The following is a 19,835-nucleotide window of genomic DNA, read 5'->3' on the forward strand; positions in this document are numbered from 1 at the left end:
TGTACAGCAGAGCCAATGGCTGATGGCTCTGAAGACGGACATGCTGCTGGCCAAAACTGGGCCACTGAGAGAGGCTGGTAACACCTCTGTTATGACATGTTTAAGAAGAAAATCAAAACAAAGTCACAAGATTTTGGGATTCTAGTCAGAGAAGAGGAGGAGGTGAGAACATGTGAGGGAAACAACATGGAGACACCAAGGTCAGTGAAGAAGGAGGCGCAGGAGGTGCTCCAGGTGCCAGAGCTGAGGTTCCTCTGCAGGCCATGGTGCAGCCCATGGTGAAGCAGCTGTGCCCCTGCAGCCCGTGGGGATCCACAGGGGATGCAGAGATCCACCCGCAGGCCGTGGGGAGGTGTCCATGCCAGAGCAAGTGGATGCCTGGAGGAGGCTGTGATCCAGTGGGAGACCCAACGGGGAGAGAGGGCCCTGCTTCCAGGCTGGAGCAGCCTGTCCTTGGAGGGCTGCACTCCGTGGAAAGAGAGAGCCCCGGCGCAGCAGTTTGGGAGGGCTGTGTGCCCGTGGGAGAGGCTCAGGCTGCAGCAGGGGCGGTGGGGCTGCTGCTCCTGAGAGTGGACCCACGCCAGGGAAGTTCAGGAGAACTGTCCCCCGTGGGAGGGAGCCACGGCCTCACAGGGGAAGGACTCCTGTCCTTGAGCAGCGGAAGGAAATATCGGTGATGGACTGACCAAACCCCCACGCCCTGTCTCCTGTGCTGTCAGTGGGAAGCAGGGAGGGGCTGGGAGGGAGAAGGTGTTCTAAGGGCTTATTTTACTTCTCATTATCCTCCTCTGATTCTGTTAGTAAAAAATTCACTTTGCAACCTAAAGTTGAGCCTGTTTCGGCCTTGAAGTGTTTCTCCTAGTCCTAATCTCACTCATGAAGCCTTTGTTAACTTTTTTTTTTACCTTTTCCCTCCTCTGCCCATCTGTGGCAGGGGAGGGTGAGTGAGCAGCTCTCGTGGGTGCCTGGCATTGGGCCAGGGTCAAACCACTACACAGATCCTCCAGAACCCTACCAAGATATGTCAAGTGGGTTGTACTTCATCAGGTATCTTCTCAGGGGTTCTCTGGCATCTGGTAAGGCACCATCCCTTTCTTGCTTTCAGTATTTTTCCTACCTCCTGTGTCATTTCTTTGATGTCCAAGAAGGATATAGAAATCTGCTCACAATGCAGCTTCAGTTTAACTCTAAAAAGGCATCAACTACAAGGAAGGAAATTGATAAGAAATCAGATTTTATCAGGCTTTTCTAAAGTTTAATACCAAAACGTAACTATCAGTCCTGTTTTAAAAGGTCAGACTCACTACACAGACTAAGTCATAGTCTTATGAGAGTGATTAAAATAAAAAACACAGTCCAGAAGACCAGGTTAAAGAAAAATAGGATCGATCAACTCTCCTGAAATATAAGGACTGCAACTCAGAGCAAGACAACAGAAAGTCCAGGTAGTTCTGAATAGAAGCATAAACTTTATTCACTGGCTCCGCTTTTAGTTAAAGGACAGAAAAACATAAAAGAAATTTAATGACTAAAAAATATAAAGGGATAAACCACATGTAAACTGTTCTTGATTCAAACAGGCTAGCTAAAAAAAAAGATAAAATAATTATATAAATCCTTTTTCTGAAACTACAGCTGTGGGTTGTGAAACTTCAACTCCTAGGAGGATCCTCTAGAATTTCAACATATCTGCACGTCTCAAGAGTTAGAAAAGCAACATCTGATGACCCATTTTTAGAAAAAAGAGAACCAGAGAACAGCTCCTTCATTTTTTTTTTAAGTGAAAACAGATTTTTTTTTGCCAGAAGTTTTCAAACTGATACATCCTTCTTCACACAGGAAGAGATGTTTTTGACCTTCATCTTGTGACGGACAAGTCATTTTAGCATTACTCATGTTGTAATAATACAAGACATCACCTGCACCATAAGATACATGGTAAGTCATCTTTGGCTCTTTTTTTTTTTTTAACATTTAGTAGCTGCTTAGGTAGTATGATGCCTGAAGTGAAAAATACTTGTGGAATCCTGCCAGTGTCTTTAAAAATAACCCTGGCAAAATGCATAATACATGTTAAATGGAATACACTAATTTTAAAGGAAAAAATAACTAGAAGACTTAAGCAGAGGATCCAGGTAAGCAAAGAAATAAATCTCTAGAGACTGATCTGAGTAAGAAACATAATGGAGTATGCCTCCCTGATTTTGTCTCTGAAAATGATGTGCAATGACAGAAATATGGATTTTACTTCAAAACAAAGCAATTGTTTGAGTGTTATTTGAGTGAAGAGTACTTATTCTTCTCACAGGATGACCACAGAAAACGTAGTGTTGTATTTTAGACACTGATCTCATTGGATACATGCAGCATACCTTAGCACTTTACCTCTGTTTGCTACAGCTTTATAATTATTACCATTTTATGGGACTATGCATATGAACTGAAGCTCATTTTAATAAAATCTTTGCCTCTTAAAACACAGAAAACTGTGACTTGAAACTCAGAATAAAACAGTGACATGAGTTTACTCATCTTTTCTATGGTGAGCCTTTCTTTTAAAAACTGCATGACTGCTAGTCTCAAGCAGAGCAACAGAATTTGTACAACAGATTGCAGGTTTCTAGAAATATGTCATTTATTTAAACGGTATTCAGAATAATATAGAACTTTTTTTGAAATACCCTTTCTTCAGAGATCTTCATTGACTATCTTTCGGGGTTTTTTTAATGATCAGGAAACATAAACCCAGTCAGATCCCTCTAGTTAGGTGAACAACCTACTCTAGTTAGGTGAACTGATTAACCCAGTGAAATATTCTAGCCAGTAGCTAACAGTGTTTCCTAAAACTGCGAGATTATAGGATAGAGCACAAACCTGCTTTCAGTTCCTTTTTCTGGTTTCCAAATTATTTTTCCAAGTATTTTTAGTCTCCACTGTCAGCATGTGCTGGATACTATACACCATTCAGAGTAGTAAATACTTTTGTGGAGAGACTTCTGAAACAAAAGCTGGGCTAGAGGAATGGGGCTCAGTTAGCAGAGGCAACTGCTCAGAGGGGAGGCCGTAATCTAAGCATGCAAAAAGGGTTGAAAGGAAGAAGACAAGATGCAGGGAAGATGTGATTGTCATTCTAGGCAGGCAGAGGGAAAAGAGAGAAGGCATTGAGATAGCAGTTAACAGGAAGAAGGGTCTGTCACAAAAAGAATTATCACAGTAATATCAAGGCAGCATTTTGCAAAGATATTTGCATGAATCCTATCAATTGCCTACTCATAAAATCCCACTCTGGGTTTATGACTTAGTTGTTTTTCATACTCATATTTATGCATGACCATCCCCCAGGTGCAAAATGAGCAAGGCCGGAAGTGCTGGGTCACTCATCCCCTAATCCCAGTATACAGCATGGTTGACTGACACATTGTAAATGAGGATATTTAGCTACATGCAGTACCAGGAGTGTACTGTCAGGGTATGCAACACGGATCTAGCAGGTCTAGCTGAAAGAAATCTTAAATATTTACTTGGGTAATGCCCAAGTCTCATCATGTTTTGAAGTAAAGAAGTTAATGTTTTAGACCAAAGAGTGTTTTATAAACTTGATTTTTTTTTTTTTTAATGTTACTGAAAGTACTTAAGAAATATAAACCCTTAAGTGCTTTAAAATCAAGTTATTTACTGACGGAGCCACTTCCTTTAGCAATAAAACCATTACTGCTGCATTGTAACAACTATGTAATTAGTATGACTAGGGAAAAAAACTGTTTCACAGAGATTTCCAAAGTTTCCTGACAGACAGCCTTTGAAGACAGCACTTATTTCTCATCAAGAAATTGTATCTGGGCAAAATTGAGACCCAAACTGTTACAATTTGCTAATATTCTCTTACTCCTCATTCTCCCAAAGAAAACTTTACGCCATACTCAACTTACCGAAGTAACGTCTGAACATGATGCTGTTGTTCTTATTATTCTTAGGCACAGAGCTGGTAGCCAGACTCAAAAACTTGGGGAAAGAGCAGTAAAAAAATTTGCAAAAGCAGCATTTCTTTTTGTACAAGGTGCAGATTTTGCTCCAACAAAGCTTTCTCTTTTGGGGCAGATGCATATCTGCACTGTGCAGCATAAGAATCACCATCAGGAGCTGGCAGAGGAACCTGATTTTTAAGGTCACAGACCTGGCAGATAGCTAAACCTCAGCTGAGGTCTTGGGGAAGGGGCTAAGTCAACCACTTTGACACAGATTAAGGACACCGGCATTTTAAGCAATCTGTTTTTACAGCAGAAAATAGTCCTTTCTCCTGAGAGGTTTTGTCTACAGGCACAAAGATGCTTTGGGGATTTCACATGCTCTAAGTCGGAACGGACCATTATGAGCTTGTACCAAAAAGTAGAGCAGGGGCCTGTCTCTGAGTCACTCCAGACATGGGCTGAGTTTCTTCAGTTACATTTAGACTTGAAGACCTCAAGTGCAGAGAGAATGAAAAGGTGGTTTTGAGAGCCTGGTCTCTGCAAAAGATGCCTGTGATCCCACAGGGCAGACCACACCATTGAAAAAAGTGCATTCAGAAAAGGAGCACAACCACGAGCACTCAGAGATCACACAGCAAGCTGGGGCACATGCACTGCCTGAACGCTTCTGCATTGGGAGCACTGTCTCAGCCTTGTCTAAGAGCAGGCATAACATTTCCAGGAAGAGGCTAATTTCAAAACCAACACCCTGCCGTGGGCAGCCACCAGTCTGCCATGAAGTGTCTGATAAAAGCAGTCATGGTGGCACAGGAAGACAGAGCAGCCCTTTAACCAGACAGCAAGTAGCTCTCTTTGACTGGCTATCAAAGGCATTGGTTGCACTTCCCCACTGAGTGACCAGGGAGCACTTTTTGTCCCTGTGACACCCATCTTCACAAAATCCTCTGCCCAGCTTCTCATGGGACACAGAGGAGTTCTACCATGTTCTCTGGGGGTCTGTGAGAAGACAGTTGTCCTGAGCTTTTCAGAGACCAAGTTACACAAAGCTGTGCTTCTGCATCTGGCTCACAGTCCTACCAGGGACTTGGGAAAAGGGGAGGCTTTGAAGACTGGAGGGGCTGACGTCACAGTCACAAGCCTTTCTCTGCTACCACTGTAGCAGAACTTGCCTGAGGACTTTCACAGCTCTGCTGCACACTCACCTCCCAGGCCCTGACTCCTTCTTGCAAGGGAAGGCCAGTCCCTCACACAGTCCCTAAATCAAGAATAGCCATGCCTCAGATTCAATCCGCCATTTCTCTGTTTCTGGTTAGGCCAGGCAGCTGACAGGCTCTGCTGAGGAGGAAAAATGCATGTGATAATTTACACGTGGGAAATGACACACAGCACACTTCCAACATGCACCAGTGTGACTCCACAGCTGTGTGGGTGGGTTTCCCAGGAGCTCTGCAATTTCATTCTCTTTCACACCTTGACATAGTAGTGCTTCTGTGCTCATCAGCAAAATGCATTTCAGAAGGGAACATCAGCATGTTTCATTCTCTTCACTGCAAAGCTTGGAGATTCCTCTAGTTTAATGTCTTCTTTTTCTCCTTTCCAGACCAATACACCATGGCAAATGAAACCACAGACTTCACCGACTGGGCAGTGACAACAGAATTTGACTATGGCGATTCGACACCATGCATGGGAATTGAGGAAAAGCACTTTGCAGCAAAATTTTTGCCACCTCTTTATTCTTTAGTGGTGATATTTGGCCTGACAGGCAACATGCTTGTTGTCCTTATCCTGGTAAAATACAAGAGGCTGAGGAGTATGACTGACATCTACCTGCTCAACTTGGCAATTTCTGATCTGCTGTTTGTGTTTTCTCTCCCTTTTTGGGCTTATTACGCAGTTCATGACTGGATTTTTGGGGAGGCACTGTGTCGAATTCTGTCAGGTGTCTACCTTCTTGGCTTCTACAGTGGCATCTTTTTCATAATCCTCTTGACCCTGGACAGGTACCTGGCCATAGTGCACGCGGTGTTTGCTTTGAAAGCCAGGACAGTCACCTACGGCATCCTCGCCAGTGTCGTCACTTGGGCTGTTGCTGTTCTTATTTCTGTTCCTGGGGTAGTATTTCACAAAACTCAGAAGGAAAGTTCAGGCTACACTTGCACTGCTCATTATCCATCAGAGCAGAGAAATACATGGAAGCAATTCCTCACCTTAAAAATGAACATCCTGGGACTTCTTATTCCAATGTTAATTATGATCTGCAGCTACACACAAATTATAAAGACGTTATTGCAATGTAGGAATGAGAAGAAACATAAAGCAGTCAGGCTTATTTTTATCATCATGATTATCTATTTTTTTTTCTGGGCGCCATACAACATTTGCATTCTCTTGCGTGATTTTCAAGGTGCATTTTCCATCTCTACTTGTGAAGGAAATGGTCAACTGCACAAAGCAATCCAAGTGACAGAAACAATCTCAATGATCCATTGTTGTATCAACCCTGTAATTTATGCTTTTGCTGGAGAAAAATTTAGGAAATATCTTCACAGCTTTTTCCGAAAGCAGATTGGGGTCCACTTCTCTAAATACTGTCCTGTTTTCTATGTTGACACAGCTGAACGAGCTAGCTCCACCTACACACAATCTACCGGAGAACAAGAAGTTTCTGCTGCATTGTAAGTTGTGTCTAGTGAAAAAATGGAATTGACTCTTGTGAGATCAACTCTGTGATGAAAGCCTACTGAATCTCTCCTGGATATTCTTTCTAAGGCAGCTGCAAAAAAAAAAAAAATCACAGAATACATATTTATCAAAGTTTGCTTTTGCTCATAGACTTGGGTATTTGTAAATAAATGAAAAGCATGTAGCAAGTTACCTGATTTGGGGCCTGAGCTAGCAGACTAACAGATTTTTTGAAGTGAACTAGAAGCTATAAATTTACACTGGTTCTTTGGAAACATCTCTTGACTGTACATTACACAAGATATCTCACTCATTTAAACTCAGTCTCAGTCACATTTTTTACTAGGCTGGTTGTGTATCTCTGTAAATAATGCTAAATTACTGAGGTCTGTGATACCGCACGGAATGGAAAATTTTATACACTTAGAATAGACTCTGATATTTTCCTTTCTGTACGATTGAACCATACATAAACCACTTAGATCTTTCTCATAATAGTTCTAACTACTAGGGGCTAATACCTGAGTGATTTTAGAGTTTGATGTTTCTGAAGGCTCTCTTTTACTCATCTGCTGTTTTATATGCTATTCACACTAAAAAGCTAATATAATTGCAGAAAATCAGTGTGGTAACAGTATTTTAAAAATAAAGTATTGCAAATGGAGCTTTAACTAGGTTGGATCAAACATGAACGATGAGCCAACAGTGTTTTAGCTTTTTAGTACAGTGATTTTGCTTGCCATTTTTGTAGCCTACATAAAACTTAAAAAAAAGAATGTGGGCATAATGGCTGCCAAACCACAGCAGCGTTAGAGGTGTGAAAATGATTTCTGAACAGGATTAACACAGATGTTTTTAAGATAAGTGTATGTTAGAAACATTTAAGTTAACAAAACATCTGAATAAGTAAAAATATTCTCTGTTCTACAGAGTCAAGGGCATAGAGCATCTCTCTTGTTTTAGAAGCTGGTATCATTTGGGGGGCTATGACAACGGGAGTCTTTTGCCATTTAGGAGTTTCACAGAGAGCAAAAGCTTCCATAATTAGTGAGACTGATGGTTAAATGTGACTGATTCTCTGTGAAGCTCAGAACCTCTAAAGCATGGGAACACATAGAAAACATGAAATAAATATGGGGCTACTCACGTGCTTAAGAACATAACAAAATCACACTATTAATTAATTTGGGCCAAGTTCTCCTTCTAACAGTTCTTATATTTCCCCTAAGACTTATTGTATTGGACAACTTTGGAGACAGGAAATTAAAAATGAATATTTTGTTTGCTGTTCCTATCCAGAAGGGCAATTTCTGTTTCCCAACTTCTCTAGACAGCCTTTTAAATAATATTTTCAAATAAGCAAATGTTTCAAGAAGTCTCAAAGAAATTTTACAGTGGAAAGTTCTTGTGAAAGCAGGAAGTGGAATAGGGAAATCTTTGCTTCTCAAACCACTTGTTTTGAATTATTCATTTTTGTCATATTAAACACCACTTTGGAACTACGTCCACTTGGGAAGTGTAACAGAAGTATACCATACCTTCTCATTTACCAGATTTTCAGCTTCATACTCTTCTTAAGGGCCCTGTACATCAATTATTTTCTGGACTTTGTATATGCTTTTAAAATGGGTGCCTATATCAGCATAATGAGAAATACATGCAGGAACTTCAAGTCAGGCTGCATTTATATATATATATATATATGTGTGTTGGGTTTGGTTTTTTTTTTACTTATAGAATACATTTATGAAAACAATTTTGTATTTTATTCTGCTCTTGACAATAACTTTCACTTGGCCTTGAAAACACCTTGCCTTTAGAAAACTACTTTCTCTGGAGCGCTTTGATGCCAGACACAGTAATGAATCTTTATCAGCTCTTCAGGAGTAAAGAACAACAACCAAACTTGCATGGACACGCTGACAAACTTTCTGAGAGGCATGTCAAAAAGCTGCCCTGATCCTTCTGCAGCATGGACCTCCAATCATGGCTCTTTCTAAGCAACAAGCAGCTTCTGGAGAAAAGAGGTAGAACTGAGACTGGTGGCCCAGTGGATCAGCAGCTTATCAAGAGTTTCCATCACTTCACTGGAAAGGGATCACACTTCACATGAAAACAAGTCGTATTTCAGCTACTGCAGTGAACTGTGATCCACATTCAAGGAGACAATTGAAAACACAGTATTTGGTAGCACTGTTTGTACATTCAATTAAGGACTCTGCCAATAACTATAATAGCATTTTGCATTATACCATCCATTAAAGTTGGTTAACTTTTTTGTTAGACCTCTTGATCCTTTCCCACCTCCATCCCCAATTTTTTAGAATAGGCCAGAAGAATGGAAAAGGAGGATAAATTCTTCATAACTCTGAAAGAACAGGCAGGACAAACTCATGGTTTTACAATTGGACTAAGAACCAGCAAAATCAAATAAAACAGGACCATCAAGATAACTCCAGTGCTCTTAACTGCTTGTCACTAATAATCTAATAATAAATATGCTATTTTGGTTGTCATTACATTTGTTTTTGTTTACATTTACCAGTGGGAAAAACAGTATCTCAGACAATTCATACTGATCCTAGATGGTTGATATTGGTGGTTTTTAAAATAAATAAGCGTACAAAAGAATTCCAGTGACCTAAGTAATTAGGTCACCTAGCAAACAGCTAACAATTACGGTGGACTTGTGCACACACTTCAGTTCTAAAGATTACAGTGCCATCATGTGGTCTCACTGTAAAGTTTGATGCCAACAAATATGCACTACTCCAGCAAGGTTTTTGGTGCTTTCCTTCTTCAGAACATTTTTTGGAGGAATTTCTTCACAGAAAGGGTGATTAGGTATTGGAATGGGCATCCCAGGGAGGTATTGGAGTCACTGTCTCTGGAGGTGCTTAAGGACAGACAGGATGTGGCGCTCAGTGCCATGGTGTGGTTGACAGGGTGGTGTTTGGTCATGGAATGGACTCAGTGATCTCAGAGGTCTTTTCCAAGCTAACTGATGCTGTGATCTCTTTTCCTAAGGGAATCTTCTAATGGAATGACTCCCCTCACTACAGCCATTATCTCTATTATGGAAAGAGCAGCAAGCCACTGTGGTGACTAAGAACGGAATGGAGGTCCATTGGACGCATAGGCAGGATCACCCTGTAATGCTGCAGGCAGATGCCAATAGTGCGGTTCAAGATTCCATACCCTGCTCTGGAAGGAGAGCATTTGATGTTCTTTCTCACAGCTTGGAAGCTACAAGCTACAAGAATGAAAGTGAAGTGCAAGTCCTACACCAGGGTCATGGGAACCAGACACATATCCAGGTTGGGTATAGAAGTGACTGAGAGCAGCCCTATGGAGAAAGACTTGGGGGTGATGGTTCATGAAAAACTTGACTCACTTCACTCTTTTCTGGCTGCAATTACCACTGGGCAACAACGTTTTGGTTTTTTTCTTCGTGACGATGTTATCACAGAGGTGTTACCACCATTTCTAATTGGCCCAGCCTTGGCCAGTGGCAGGTCCATCTTTGGAGACATCAGGGATTGGCTCTGCTGGACATGGAGCAAGCTTCTGGCAGCTGCTTAAAGAAGCGACCTCTACAGCCCTCTGGTTACCAAAAACCCGGCCGTGCAAACCCAATACACAGTATCTGAAGGGGGCCTAGAGGGAAGCCAGAGAGGGACTCATCATCAGGAACTGCAGTGATAGGACGAAGAGTAATGGGCACAAATTAAAAGAGGGTAAATTTATGTTAGATATTAGGAAAACATTTTTTACTGTGACGGTGGTGAGGAGCAGGTTGCCCAAGGAGGTTGTGGATGCCTCATCCCTGGCAGAGTTCAAGTTCAGGTTGGATGCGGTATAGAGTAACCTGGTCTAGTGGGACGTATCTGCCATAGCAGGGGAGGCTGGGACCGGATGCTCTTTAAGGTCTCTTCCAGCCCTTTATCCCCCTGTGATTCCGTAAGTATTTTCCCCTCCCGCCTCTCCCGGCGCCCCGCGCTCCCTCAGCAGAGCCTCTTCCGCCCGCCCTGGCACGCGCCTCCCAGCGCCCCCTGCGGGCGGAGCGCGAGCGCGCAGCCCCGCCGAGCCCCTCGGCCCGCCCCACCCCGGCCCCGCCCCCACCGTGCAGACCCCGCCCCGCGCCTGCGCAGTGCCAGCGCCGGCGCTTTCCCGCGCGGGTGAGCGGCCGGGCGGGGGCGGCTGCGGTGGGGCCGGGTCTGTGGGGACCGGGAGTGCCGGGCGCCCGCTGCCCAGCGGCCACCCTTCCGTGCGGGCTTTGGGCCCCGTGGGGAAGGGGCCTCCTGGTGGGGCCGGCCTGTCCCCGCCCCTCCGTCCCCGTTTGAAGTCGGCGCCACCGAGGCCGGGTGGGGTGCGTCGGGCCCGTGGCTCGGCGGGAAGAGGGACAGGGCGAGAGGGGTTCCGGGCTGCGGCGGGAATGTCAGGGCGCTCACTGGGTTTTGCTTCTTAGTTAAAGGATGAGAAGTAGTAAGGAGCCGTTTTTTGTGAAGTTCATAAAGTCTTCCGGGAGCTCGGAGTATTTTTCTAAAGCCCTTGAGGTAAGTGGGTTTGGTCACCTATGTGAGCTTGGTGAATTGCCATGTGATTTCTGTGGCTGAGTTAGCTGCATGTGCCATACAATAGGCTAGCTTACATGTATACACCTGGAAATAAAGCTGTTTCTATAGCTGGGGTGTTTAGTGTGTAAGAGCAATTTTGCTGAAGAACTTACTTAACGAAATAGCTTCAATTTCAAAACCTGGTGACGTGTAGGGAAGGGACATGTAGCCTGGAAGGCCTATGTGGTGGTCACTCATCTAAACACAAACTTTAGAAGGACACTGTGCATCGTTTTACATCTTGGGAGGTTAGTGTGAGCCAAAGGCACCATGTGGCAGGATCAGGTCCTGAAGGCTTCTGTGCTGAATATTTAAGTCAGAATATTGTGAAGACTCAAGGGAATGAGGGGAACACCCATGAGATGTTTTAGCTCTTTCTTCTGCCAGTATCTGTTTGCATGGTAGCTTTGTTGTGACCTGTTTCAAGGATATGCACTTGTGGAGTTTGCACAGGACTGCCTCTATTAATTACTTGCTAATTAGATAAATGTTGTATGCATCATTTACCTGCAGTCTATAAAAGAATTCCAGTCAGAAGAACATCTTCAGATCCTTGAAGAAGAAACAGTACTCAATATAAAAGAAAATGATAAATCACTTTACATTTGTGATCCTTTCCAAGGCGTGGGTTTCAGTCACCTCAAAAAGGTATGTCACCCAGCAACTTACTTTGAGCTCTATTGTTTTCATTTTTAGAAGCACTTGTGTCCATACTTGCATCCTGTATGTTCTCTCCTGCACTGAGTGTAGCAGTAGGAACTTCACTGCATCCTGTATTTAAGGAAGAAGGTGACCAGCAAACCATAATGATTATTTTCAAACATTTGGAAAAATAAATGGTATGGTTGGTGCTGGTTCTGCTGGAGTCCCTAAGATGGTTCTTACACCTTTTATCTCCTGATAAATGTGATTTGGTTTGACTGCCAGGAGTTGTCTAGTGGACAGAGATAGGCTAGCTGGAATTCTTTGACCATAGCCATAGCATTGGCTGATTTACTGAGGCCAGAAAATCTACAGTGATTGTACAGAAAATCCACAGCTGAAAGTGAAAACTGTCAGCTACCTGGAGATGCTAAAGGAGAGGGAGGACAGACCAAGGACCCTGTCTTCCTCAGAACTCAGGGACAAGGAAAGCCTTCCTAATGCCAGTGTACCCACTGCATATTTTCTTTGTGCTTTTCCTGTTATTTTATTGCAGCTTGGCTGTAGGATTGTTGGACCACAGGTAGTCCTGTACTGCATGCAGTCGCAGCGGTGTGTCCCGAGAGCTGAGTATCCCGTGTACAACATGACCATGGCCAACGTCACGGTGTCCTGTACCAGCCTGGAGAAGGATGTGAGGGTAAGGCCTTCCCAGGGATGGATTGTTCAGCTGGTTGTCGTTGACATTTGCTTTGCATGGCTCATTACTAAGGCAGCAGTCGGAGCATAGAAGTCTCCTTGTGCCTGTGTCTAGATCCATCAAGTCTTCTGTAGCTTGTAGACTATGTGTGGTTTGCTCACATATTAATACACCTCAAATATGATTATATGTGTTTACTTTATATTTATTCCGATATCTTTTTCTCATACTACCTAAAATGTCAACCATCTGCAAAATTTTGCTCATACAGCATAGTAGTGATGTTTTTATTTGGAGTATATTATGTTCTGCTTATAGTAAGTGCAAGTAAAATGGAAACTACAGTTAGGTTTTTATGGCTTCCATGTAGATGTATTTAGTATTTTTGAACAGTTTTTAGGGGAAATCAGGGACAATTGAAATCCACATTTTGGGGGGGTTTTTTAAGGTGAACATGACTGTCATGTAGGTTCTTTTTTTCCCCTGATAATTTTCTATATTTTTTTTCCCCATCCAGGAAGAAGTTCACAAGTATGTGCAAATGATGGGTGGATGTATATACAGAGACCTCAACATGTCAGTGACTCATCTGATAGCTGGAGAAGTTGGCAGCAAGAAATACTTGGTAGCTGCTTCCCTGAAGAAACCTGTTTTGCTTCCCTCTTGGGTTAAGACATTGTGGGATAAGTCTCAGCAACGGTATGAAAAAAACAAAACTGATTTTGTTTTGGGGACTGGTAAATCTTATGTACCGACTAATTTCTTTTCCTAGTTGAGTTTACTTGGAAAATAACTACTTTATCTCACTCCTGTAGCATAATGAGGTACACTGATGTTAACATGGAGGACTATGCTTGTCCTGTGTTCCTCGGCTGCACGATCTGTGTAACTGGCTTAAGCAGCTCTGACAGGAAAGAAGTCCAGCGCCTCACTGCTGAGCATGGTGGGCAGTACACGGGGCAGCTCAAGATGAATGAATGCACTCATCTCATAGTTCAAGAGCCAAAAGGTAAAACCAACAGAGTAAATGTTGTTTGCACTTCTGGAGTTGAAGTAGTGTGAATGTGTGTAAGCACAAGAGCTGGAACTGCCTCTATGTTTGCTTCGGTGTTGCTCTTACTGCTTCTGTTTAGGGAATCACTGTTGATGGCAAGAGTAACACAGGGTGCCTTTGCTTTGCTCTAAAGACATGAGAAAGAGAGCAAAAGAGGAAAAAAAGCTAGAGGCATAGATGGTATTTAAAGAAGGGAAAAGAGAAAATCCTAGAAGGGGCTAAAGGAAAAAAATCTTCTTTTGGGAGAGCTGGATAGGACTTAATTTGTACTGTGATTGAAACTGGATTGTGGCCTGATGTTTTTTACCTGATTATTCTTTGTGTCTTCCAAACTCCCTACTAAAATAAAATGAAAGCTCCTTTTCCTTCCTCTTGGGAAGATGAAAGGATTTTACTTTTATTGTGAGAAGAAAGGAAGGGTTTTCTTTTTTTTCCCCAATTTCTCTCTCTTTGCCTACAGTGAAATATCCTTGGACTTTTTGATTTTTTTTTTTTGTGTGTGCTTGAATGCTTTAAAGCCTTTTTCCCTTTTTTGTTTCTTTAGTGCCTCGTCATACCATGAGTTAGCCATCCATGAGATTTTTTTTTTACTCTAACTTTATTTAGAGTATAAACAGCATATCAACAGTCCAGTAAAACATAATCTGTCCATTAAAATCAGTTATTTGAATTTATAAATTTCTTAATGTCCAGCCATCTTCCAGCAATCACTGTTTAATGCTTTAGTCTTTTAATGATTGTGATTTTTTTTTAAAATTTTGTTTACATCTGGAAGGTCAAAAGTATGAATGTGCCAGAAAGTGGAATGTGCACTGTGTGTCTGTGCAGTGGTTTTCTGACAGCATCAAGAAAGGCTTCTGTCAGGATGAGACAATGTATAGAATAGAGGCTGGATCAAAACTGCATAATGCACCCAGTACATCAACACCTACAAATGACACCAGCAAGCCTCATAGTAAGTAAGATATTTTAAAATGTGTTCAAATAAGATAGGAAGTACTTGTATTAAGGAGGAAGAACTGTTTTGAGATGAGTAAGGTACTTGCTTTTACAACAGTGGTTTGACAGTTTGGGTTCTAGATTCAGCTTAAGCATAAAACACAACAGATTGCTTTTATGCACATTGAGTATTCCAACATGTGTAGACTTGAAACATGTGGATGATTGTTACAAAAGTAAACTTGAATCAGGTGTATGATTTTCTGCTTGAGAGCCAGTGGTGTATATCTAGAAAAGCACAATAGTTTATACGTTTGTAGTTTAAAACAAGTGTCTGTAATGAATTTAAGCTTATAGCAGTCTTGGGGGGTGGGGGGAAAAATACTGATTTTGAAGTTTTTAATAATATTTTTCTATTTTTTTCATTATAGACTTGGTTTTACTTACTCCATGATAGTAACAGAAAAGAAAAGTATTTTGTAAGCCCGCATGGTGGCATGAAAGATAAACAGCTTTAGTGTGTGCACTTGGTACTGATTCCTACTTCTTTTAAGTTACAGAGTTTTGCATTGATTTCTCTACTATAGAGAATCTTTTTTAATTTTAAAAGTGTTTCTAATAGGTGGCCACAAAACTAGAATAAAAGCTGTGAAAGCAAGTCTCATTGGCTGCTATGTCATTGGTGTCATCCTTTAGGGAATAAGCAGGAGGGGTATAAGCACTTTTTCGAGTAAGACCATGCTCATTCTGTGTGTGAAAAAAACAAAGGTTTTACTTATCTAGTATTTTTCATACTTCAGACTTTACATTTTTTTACAGCACCACAAAATCATAAGTGGTAGGTTTGTATTTTCTTTAATGAAGCAGCAGAGAGAGCTGAGCCAAGTCTAATGCCTCTTTTTTATTTTTAACTTTATTTAAAGATCATACCCTTTCGGACGTCAGCCACATTTCCAATATCAATTTAAGCGGTGTTAATGAAACTGCATGTAGTTCAGCTATGAGCAGCAGACTGGATCCTCTTCCTGATGAGCTGGAAAACTTGGACATAAGTTCTTTTCAAGCCCCTGAAGATTTGTTAGATGGGTGTCGAGTATGTTTAACAATGTATACTTTGAAATGTTCCATTTTAACAAGTGAAAGCAACTATGTTGAAACACTGGCACTTTCTGCTTGAGTAAATTGTTTCCGTGGTCAGCAACGAATATTAGATATCTCCACATGCTGTAGCTTGTGTGTGTCTATGTGTGTGTGTATAACTGTATTAAATATGTAGTAGAAATATAAAATTTTATATTCATAGGCATCTGTATTCAAACACTAGAGTGAATGGGTTCTAGAATTAGTGTGTGGGTTTATTTGGGGGGTTTTTTTGTTTATGCGATTTTGGGGGTTCACTCCATTAGTAAACATTGAAGCCATGCTAGATTAATTTGCAAAGATAAATTAATCCATTTATAAATGCTTAACTTTTTTGCTTCTTCTCAGAAGCTGCAGCACTACTCTCTGTGTTCTGCAGCAGTTGAAACAAATTATATGAAAACATTCTATTTTTTTAAATTTTTTTTTTACATTTTTGCGGCTTTATGTGTTACTCTGTTCTCTTTGTAGATCTATCTCTGTGGCTTCAGTGGCAGGAAGTTGGACAAGATGAGAAGGCTTATTAATTGTGGTGGTGGTGTTCGATTTAATCAACTTAATGAAGATGTTACTCATGTCATTCTGGGGGAAAATAATGATGAGCTGAAACACTTTTTGGACAAAATGGCTCACAGGTTGTGATAACTACATTGCTTAAGGTCTAGTTACACCTTGTTTTCTTTCTGCCACCACCTTTGGGGTCCCCAGCACAGAAAATATATCAATCTGTTGGAGTGAGTTCAGGGGAGGGCCACCAAGATGGTCAAAGGGATGGAGCACCTCTCCTACGAGGAAAGGCTGAGAGGATTAGGTTGAGAAGGCTTTGAGGTGACCAAATTGTGGCCATCCAGTACCTGAAGGGAGCCTACAAGAGAAGTGGATAAGGACTTTTGGCAAGGACATATAGAGACAGGGCAAGGAGGAATAGCCTTAAACTGAAAGAGAGGAGGTCTAGATTGGATATTAGAAAGAAATTCTTTGCTGTGAGGGTGGTGAGGCTTCTCTGGCTGCCCAGAGAAGCTGTCGTGCCCCGTCCTTGTAAGTGTTCAAGGCCAGGTTGGATGGAGCTTAGAGCAACCTGGTCTAGTGGAAGGTGTCCCCTGTTCATGGCAGAGGGGTTGGAACTAGATCATCTTTAAGTTTCCTTCCAAACCACTGTATGATTCTTTGGAATCACATATTGATATTGATTCCAGTTCTTGAGTTAAATGAGAAGACTTAAAGCTAGTGGTCATATGTATATCCTCGTGTGCTTTCCAGTACTGTCTTTGGGTAGCTATGAGTGATCTCAGTGAGTAGAAAAGCAAGTGTTCTTATTGGTGAAAAGAGGTGTTAACATGTATTTGTTAGTACATTGAGGAGGAAGAACTTGGCAATGCAGCAGTGGCAGATGTAATTTATGTTATAGAAAATAATTATGAAAGACTCTGTTCTCAGACTGAAAGAATTAAAAAGTCTCTTAAGGGTTGTAAATTGCCCAAAGCTTGCTCAGTATTAGTGTTACAGACTCTGTGCATGTGTGTGTATATACTGGTATTTTTGGAGGAGGAAAGAAGATTCACAGGTCTGAAACCTGCTGTAACTTGTTTCTATAACATTTTATTTTATAGGCCTCATATAGTGACAGCAAAATGGTTGCTGGAGTCATTTGGTAAAGGTTGTCTCTGTCCAGTGGAGCACTATATCCCTCTAAACTACCAGCTGTTAGAGAATCCAATTTTGGAACAACCTGGAATGAAGTCAATTTTTCCCAAAAAAAACAGTCTCTTGAAGAAAGATGCTGTGAACATGGTAAAGCACCAGAAAGCTGCTGAAGATGACTTCCTCTCTCAATATGTAAATAACTATCCTACACTAGGTATGTTCTAGGCTCAGCATACTGTAGAAAGTTTAACTGCTCATAATTAGCATTTGAGCTTGCAGAATTTGCTTATTAAAAATTTACCTGTATCTAGTATGTTAACTTCTACTTTGTGTTTTAGAATTCAAATTTAAATAGGCCTATATAGAACCATTTTTAACTAAAACCTGGCTGAAAACAGCACAATACTGTGATTTCTTCATGAAACTGTTTTGAGTTGTCGTTGATGTTCTTGTCAAACAATTATTACGCTTGGTTCTTTTTTATTTTTCTTTACCGTTTCAGATGAAGTTGAAAAACTAACATCCAGAACCTTCAGTGATGTTACTAACTTGACTGCTCAAGGAGAGAATCAGCCTTCTGTCTGTAATGGGTCTTTGGCAGAGTCTTCTGCACTGGCTGAAGGAGGCTTATTTTTCAGAAAGAGATTTCTTCTTCTGGGTTTTGATGAAGAGGACGAGTCCTGCATTGCAGATATTATAAAGGACAATGCCGGGGAAGTTCTGCCACTGCAAAGCAGAACCATTGCAGACTATGCTGTGGTACCTTTATTAGGGTGCACAGTGAAGGCAACTGTTGGTGACGTTGTCACAAATACATGGCTGGTAAGGGAGTTACACTTTTTCAATTCCCAAATAAACAAGTATCTGTATTAGAAATTTGTCTTGTCAGAATGCAGTTATTGATGGCTTAAATATAAGGAAGATACTGAGATATTAGCCTCATTTCATTTGAGATGTACTGAACAAAAGCCTGCATTAAAAGCCTCTGCAACTTTAGGATGTCCTATCTGTTTCACTTCATTTTCTACAGGATTTTTGAATAGGACTTCATTGTCATGACCCAGGCTTATATGAGGTCTGACAGCATTGTTTCTAAATGATGAACTCTAGAAGGAGCTAGTTGACTAATAATGATTTAATTTGATATTTTCGTTTCTTTCATGCTTTTTATAGCTTTTTTTAAATTTGTGGCAGAAGAGCAAGTCACCTTTATAGCTTAAAAGTCAAAGAATACCAAGGATATTTGTCAAGAGCAGGCACATGATACAGACTACCAGCTGTTAGTAACTTTCAGTATTCAGTAACTCCCTGTGAAGTAAATCTATACAGATCCTCAGATCATGCACTGAACTGGAAACCTCCAGTTTTATGGGAATCTCTGGGGTTGGAACTTTAGTAACAGAAAAGTTCTGAATAATGCCTCGTTATGTCAAACTTGACAAAACTGACGTGGTCTAAAAAAGAATTTGTCTGATCCAATGGGGAACAATTTGTCTCAGGTGTAATGATGGAAGCAGGATTGCTCATTGTTGAGTCCATAAATGCTGTTGTAGCCTTGATTTACATTTTTCTCTCTTTCATCTTCTTGAAGATAACATGCGTGGAACAGCAAGTCCTTTTAGACATCCGATCCAATCCTCTCTTCACACCAGTCCTGGTAATGGAAGGAGCTACCCCTCTGGAAGATTGTGTTCTTTCTTTTAGCCAGTTCATCGGTGCCGAGAGAGACTCCCTTGTTTATCTGGCAGGAGTGCTGGGAGCCAGGTATATCTCCTGTTACTGTTTCTTCCTGTTCTTAAAGAGCCAATGTGCTGCTATTATGCATTTCATTTCTTCTGTACAATATTGGAGTTAAAGCTCTTTTGAATTCCATTCATTTACAAAACCTGGTGCTGAAATGAGACATCATTATATAGTTCTTCTATTTTCCTCTCTTTTAAGGAAATATGATCAGTACTCACACAGTCTGATTTCTACCAGAATATGCTCAGTCTCTTATTTTCCAATAACTGAGTCTCAGCAACTTTTTATTCTGCTCTTGAATCAATCAATGAAAGTCAGGTTTTCTGGTGTGGCCTCCAAGATGCTCTTTGATTATCTAGGGAAGGACCACTGTTCTTCTTCAGTACCATCTGGCTCAGCCTCGTAACCATGGTGAACCCCATTCACCATCCCAGCTCCTTAGAAATGGTGCCCTATTTACTTAGAGTTCATCAAGATCTTTGAAAAACTTTAAGAAAAATGCATTTAGTCACGACATGGCAAAATTGTCTAGCTTGGAGTATCATTTGATCTGGTTTGTAGCCTATCTGGACTAAATTCTTGGTGAGTTCTCAGTCCTGCCATCTTTTTGCAAGACTGTGTCCTTGATAATAAGAGAAAAACTGTAATATAAAAAAAACTGTTGTTCATTTGGAAATGATGCTTGACTCTGGAAGGGAAGCAAG

General features: G+C 41.2%; 2 protein-coding genes across 4 annotated transcripts in view; both read left to right on the forward strand.

The window, feature by feature from the left end:
• The first annotated feature begins 1,464 nt into the window (after positions 1-1,464).
• Positions 1,465-9,172, forward strand: LOC116442854 (C-C chemokine receptor type 5-like). Its single transcript, XM_032106424.1, has 2 exons — positions 1,465-1,938; positions 5,569-9,172. The coding sequence occupies exon 2, from the start codon at positions 5,580-5,582 to the stop codon at positions 6,648-6,650; it is 1,071 nt and encodes a 356-aa protein (XP_031962315.1). The 5' UTR covers positions 1,465-1,938; positions 5,569-5,579; the 3' UTR covers positions 6,651-9,172.
• Positions 9,173-10,791: 1,619 nt separating this feature from the next.
• TOPBP1 (DNA topoisomerase II binding protein 1) overlaps positions 10,792-19,835 on the forward strand; it is a 28,841-nt gene continuing 19,797 nt past the window's right edge. The window contains exons 1-12 of one of the 3 annotated variants that reach the window (XM_032106439.1): positions 10,792-10,831; positions 11,122-11,209; positions 11,783-11,917; positions 12,468-12,611; positions 13,129-13,310; positions 13,427-13,620; positions 14,441-14,620; positions 15,528-15,697; positions 16,216-16,379; positions 17,355-17,602; positions 17,891-18,210; positions 18,980-19,152. In XM_032106439.1, the coding sequence (XP_031962330.1) occupies positions 11,129-11,209; positions 11,783-11,917; positions 12,468-12,611; positions 13,129-13,310; positions 13,427-13,620; positions 14,441-14,620; positions 15,528-15,697; positions 16,216-16,379; positions 17,355-17,602; positions 17,891-18,210; positions 18,980-19,152 (1,991 nt within the window). In that variant the 5' untranslated portion in view covers positions 10,792-10,831; positions 11,122-11,128. The other 2 variants (XM_032106456.1, XM_032106445.1) reach the window with 2 other exon arrangements.

Source organism: Corvus moneduloides, chromosome 1 (assembly GCF_009650955.1).
Source record: "Corvus moneduloides isolate bCorMon1 chromosome 1, bCorMon1.pri, whole genome shotgun sequence".
NCBI lineage: Eukaryota > Metazoa > Chordata > Aves > Passeriformes > Corvidae > Corvus > Corvus moneduloides.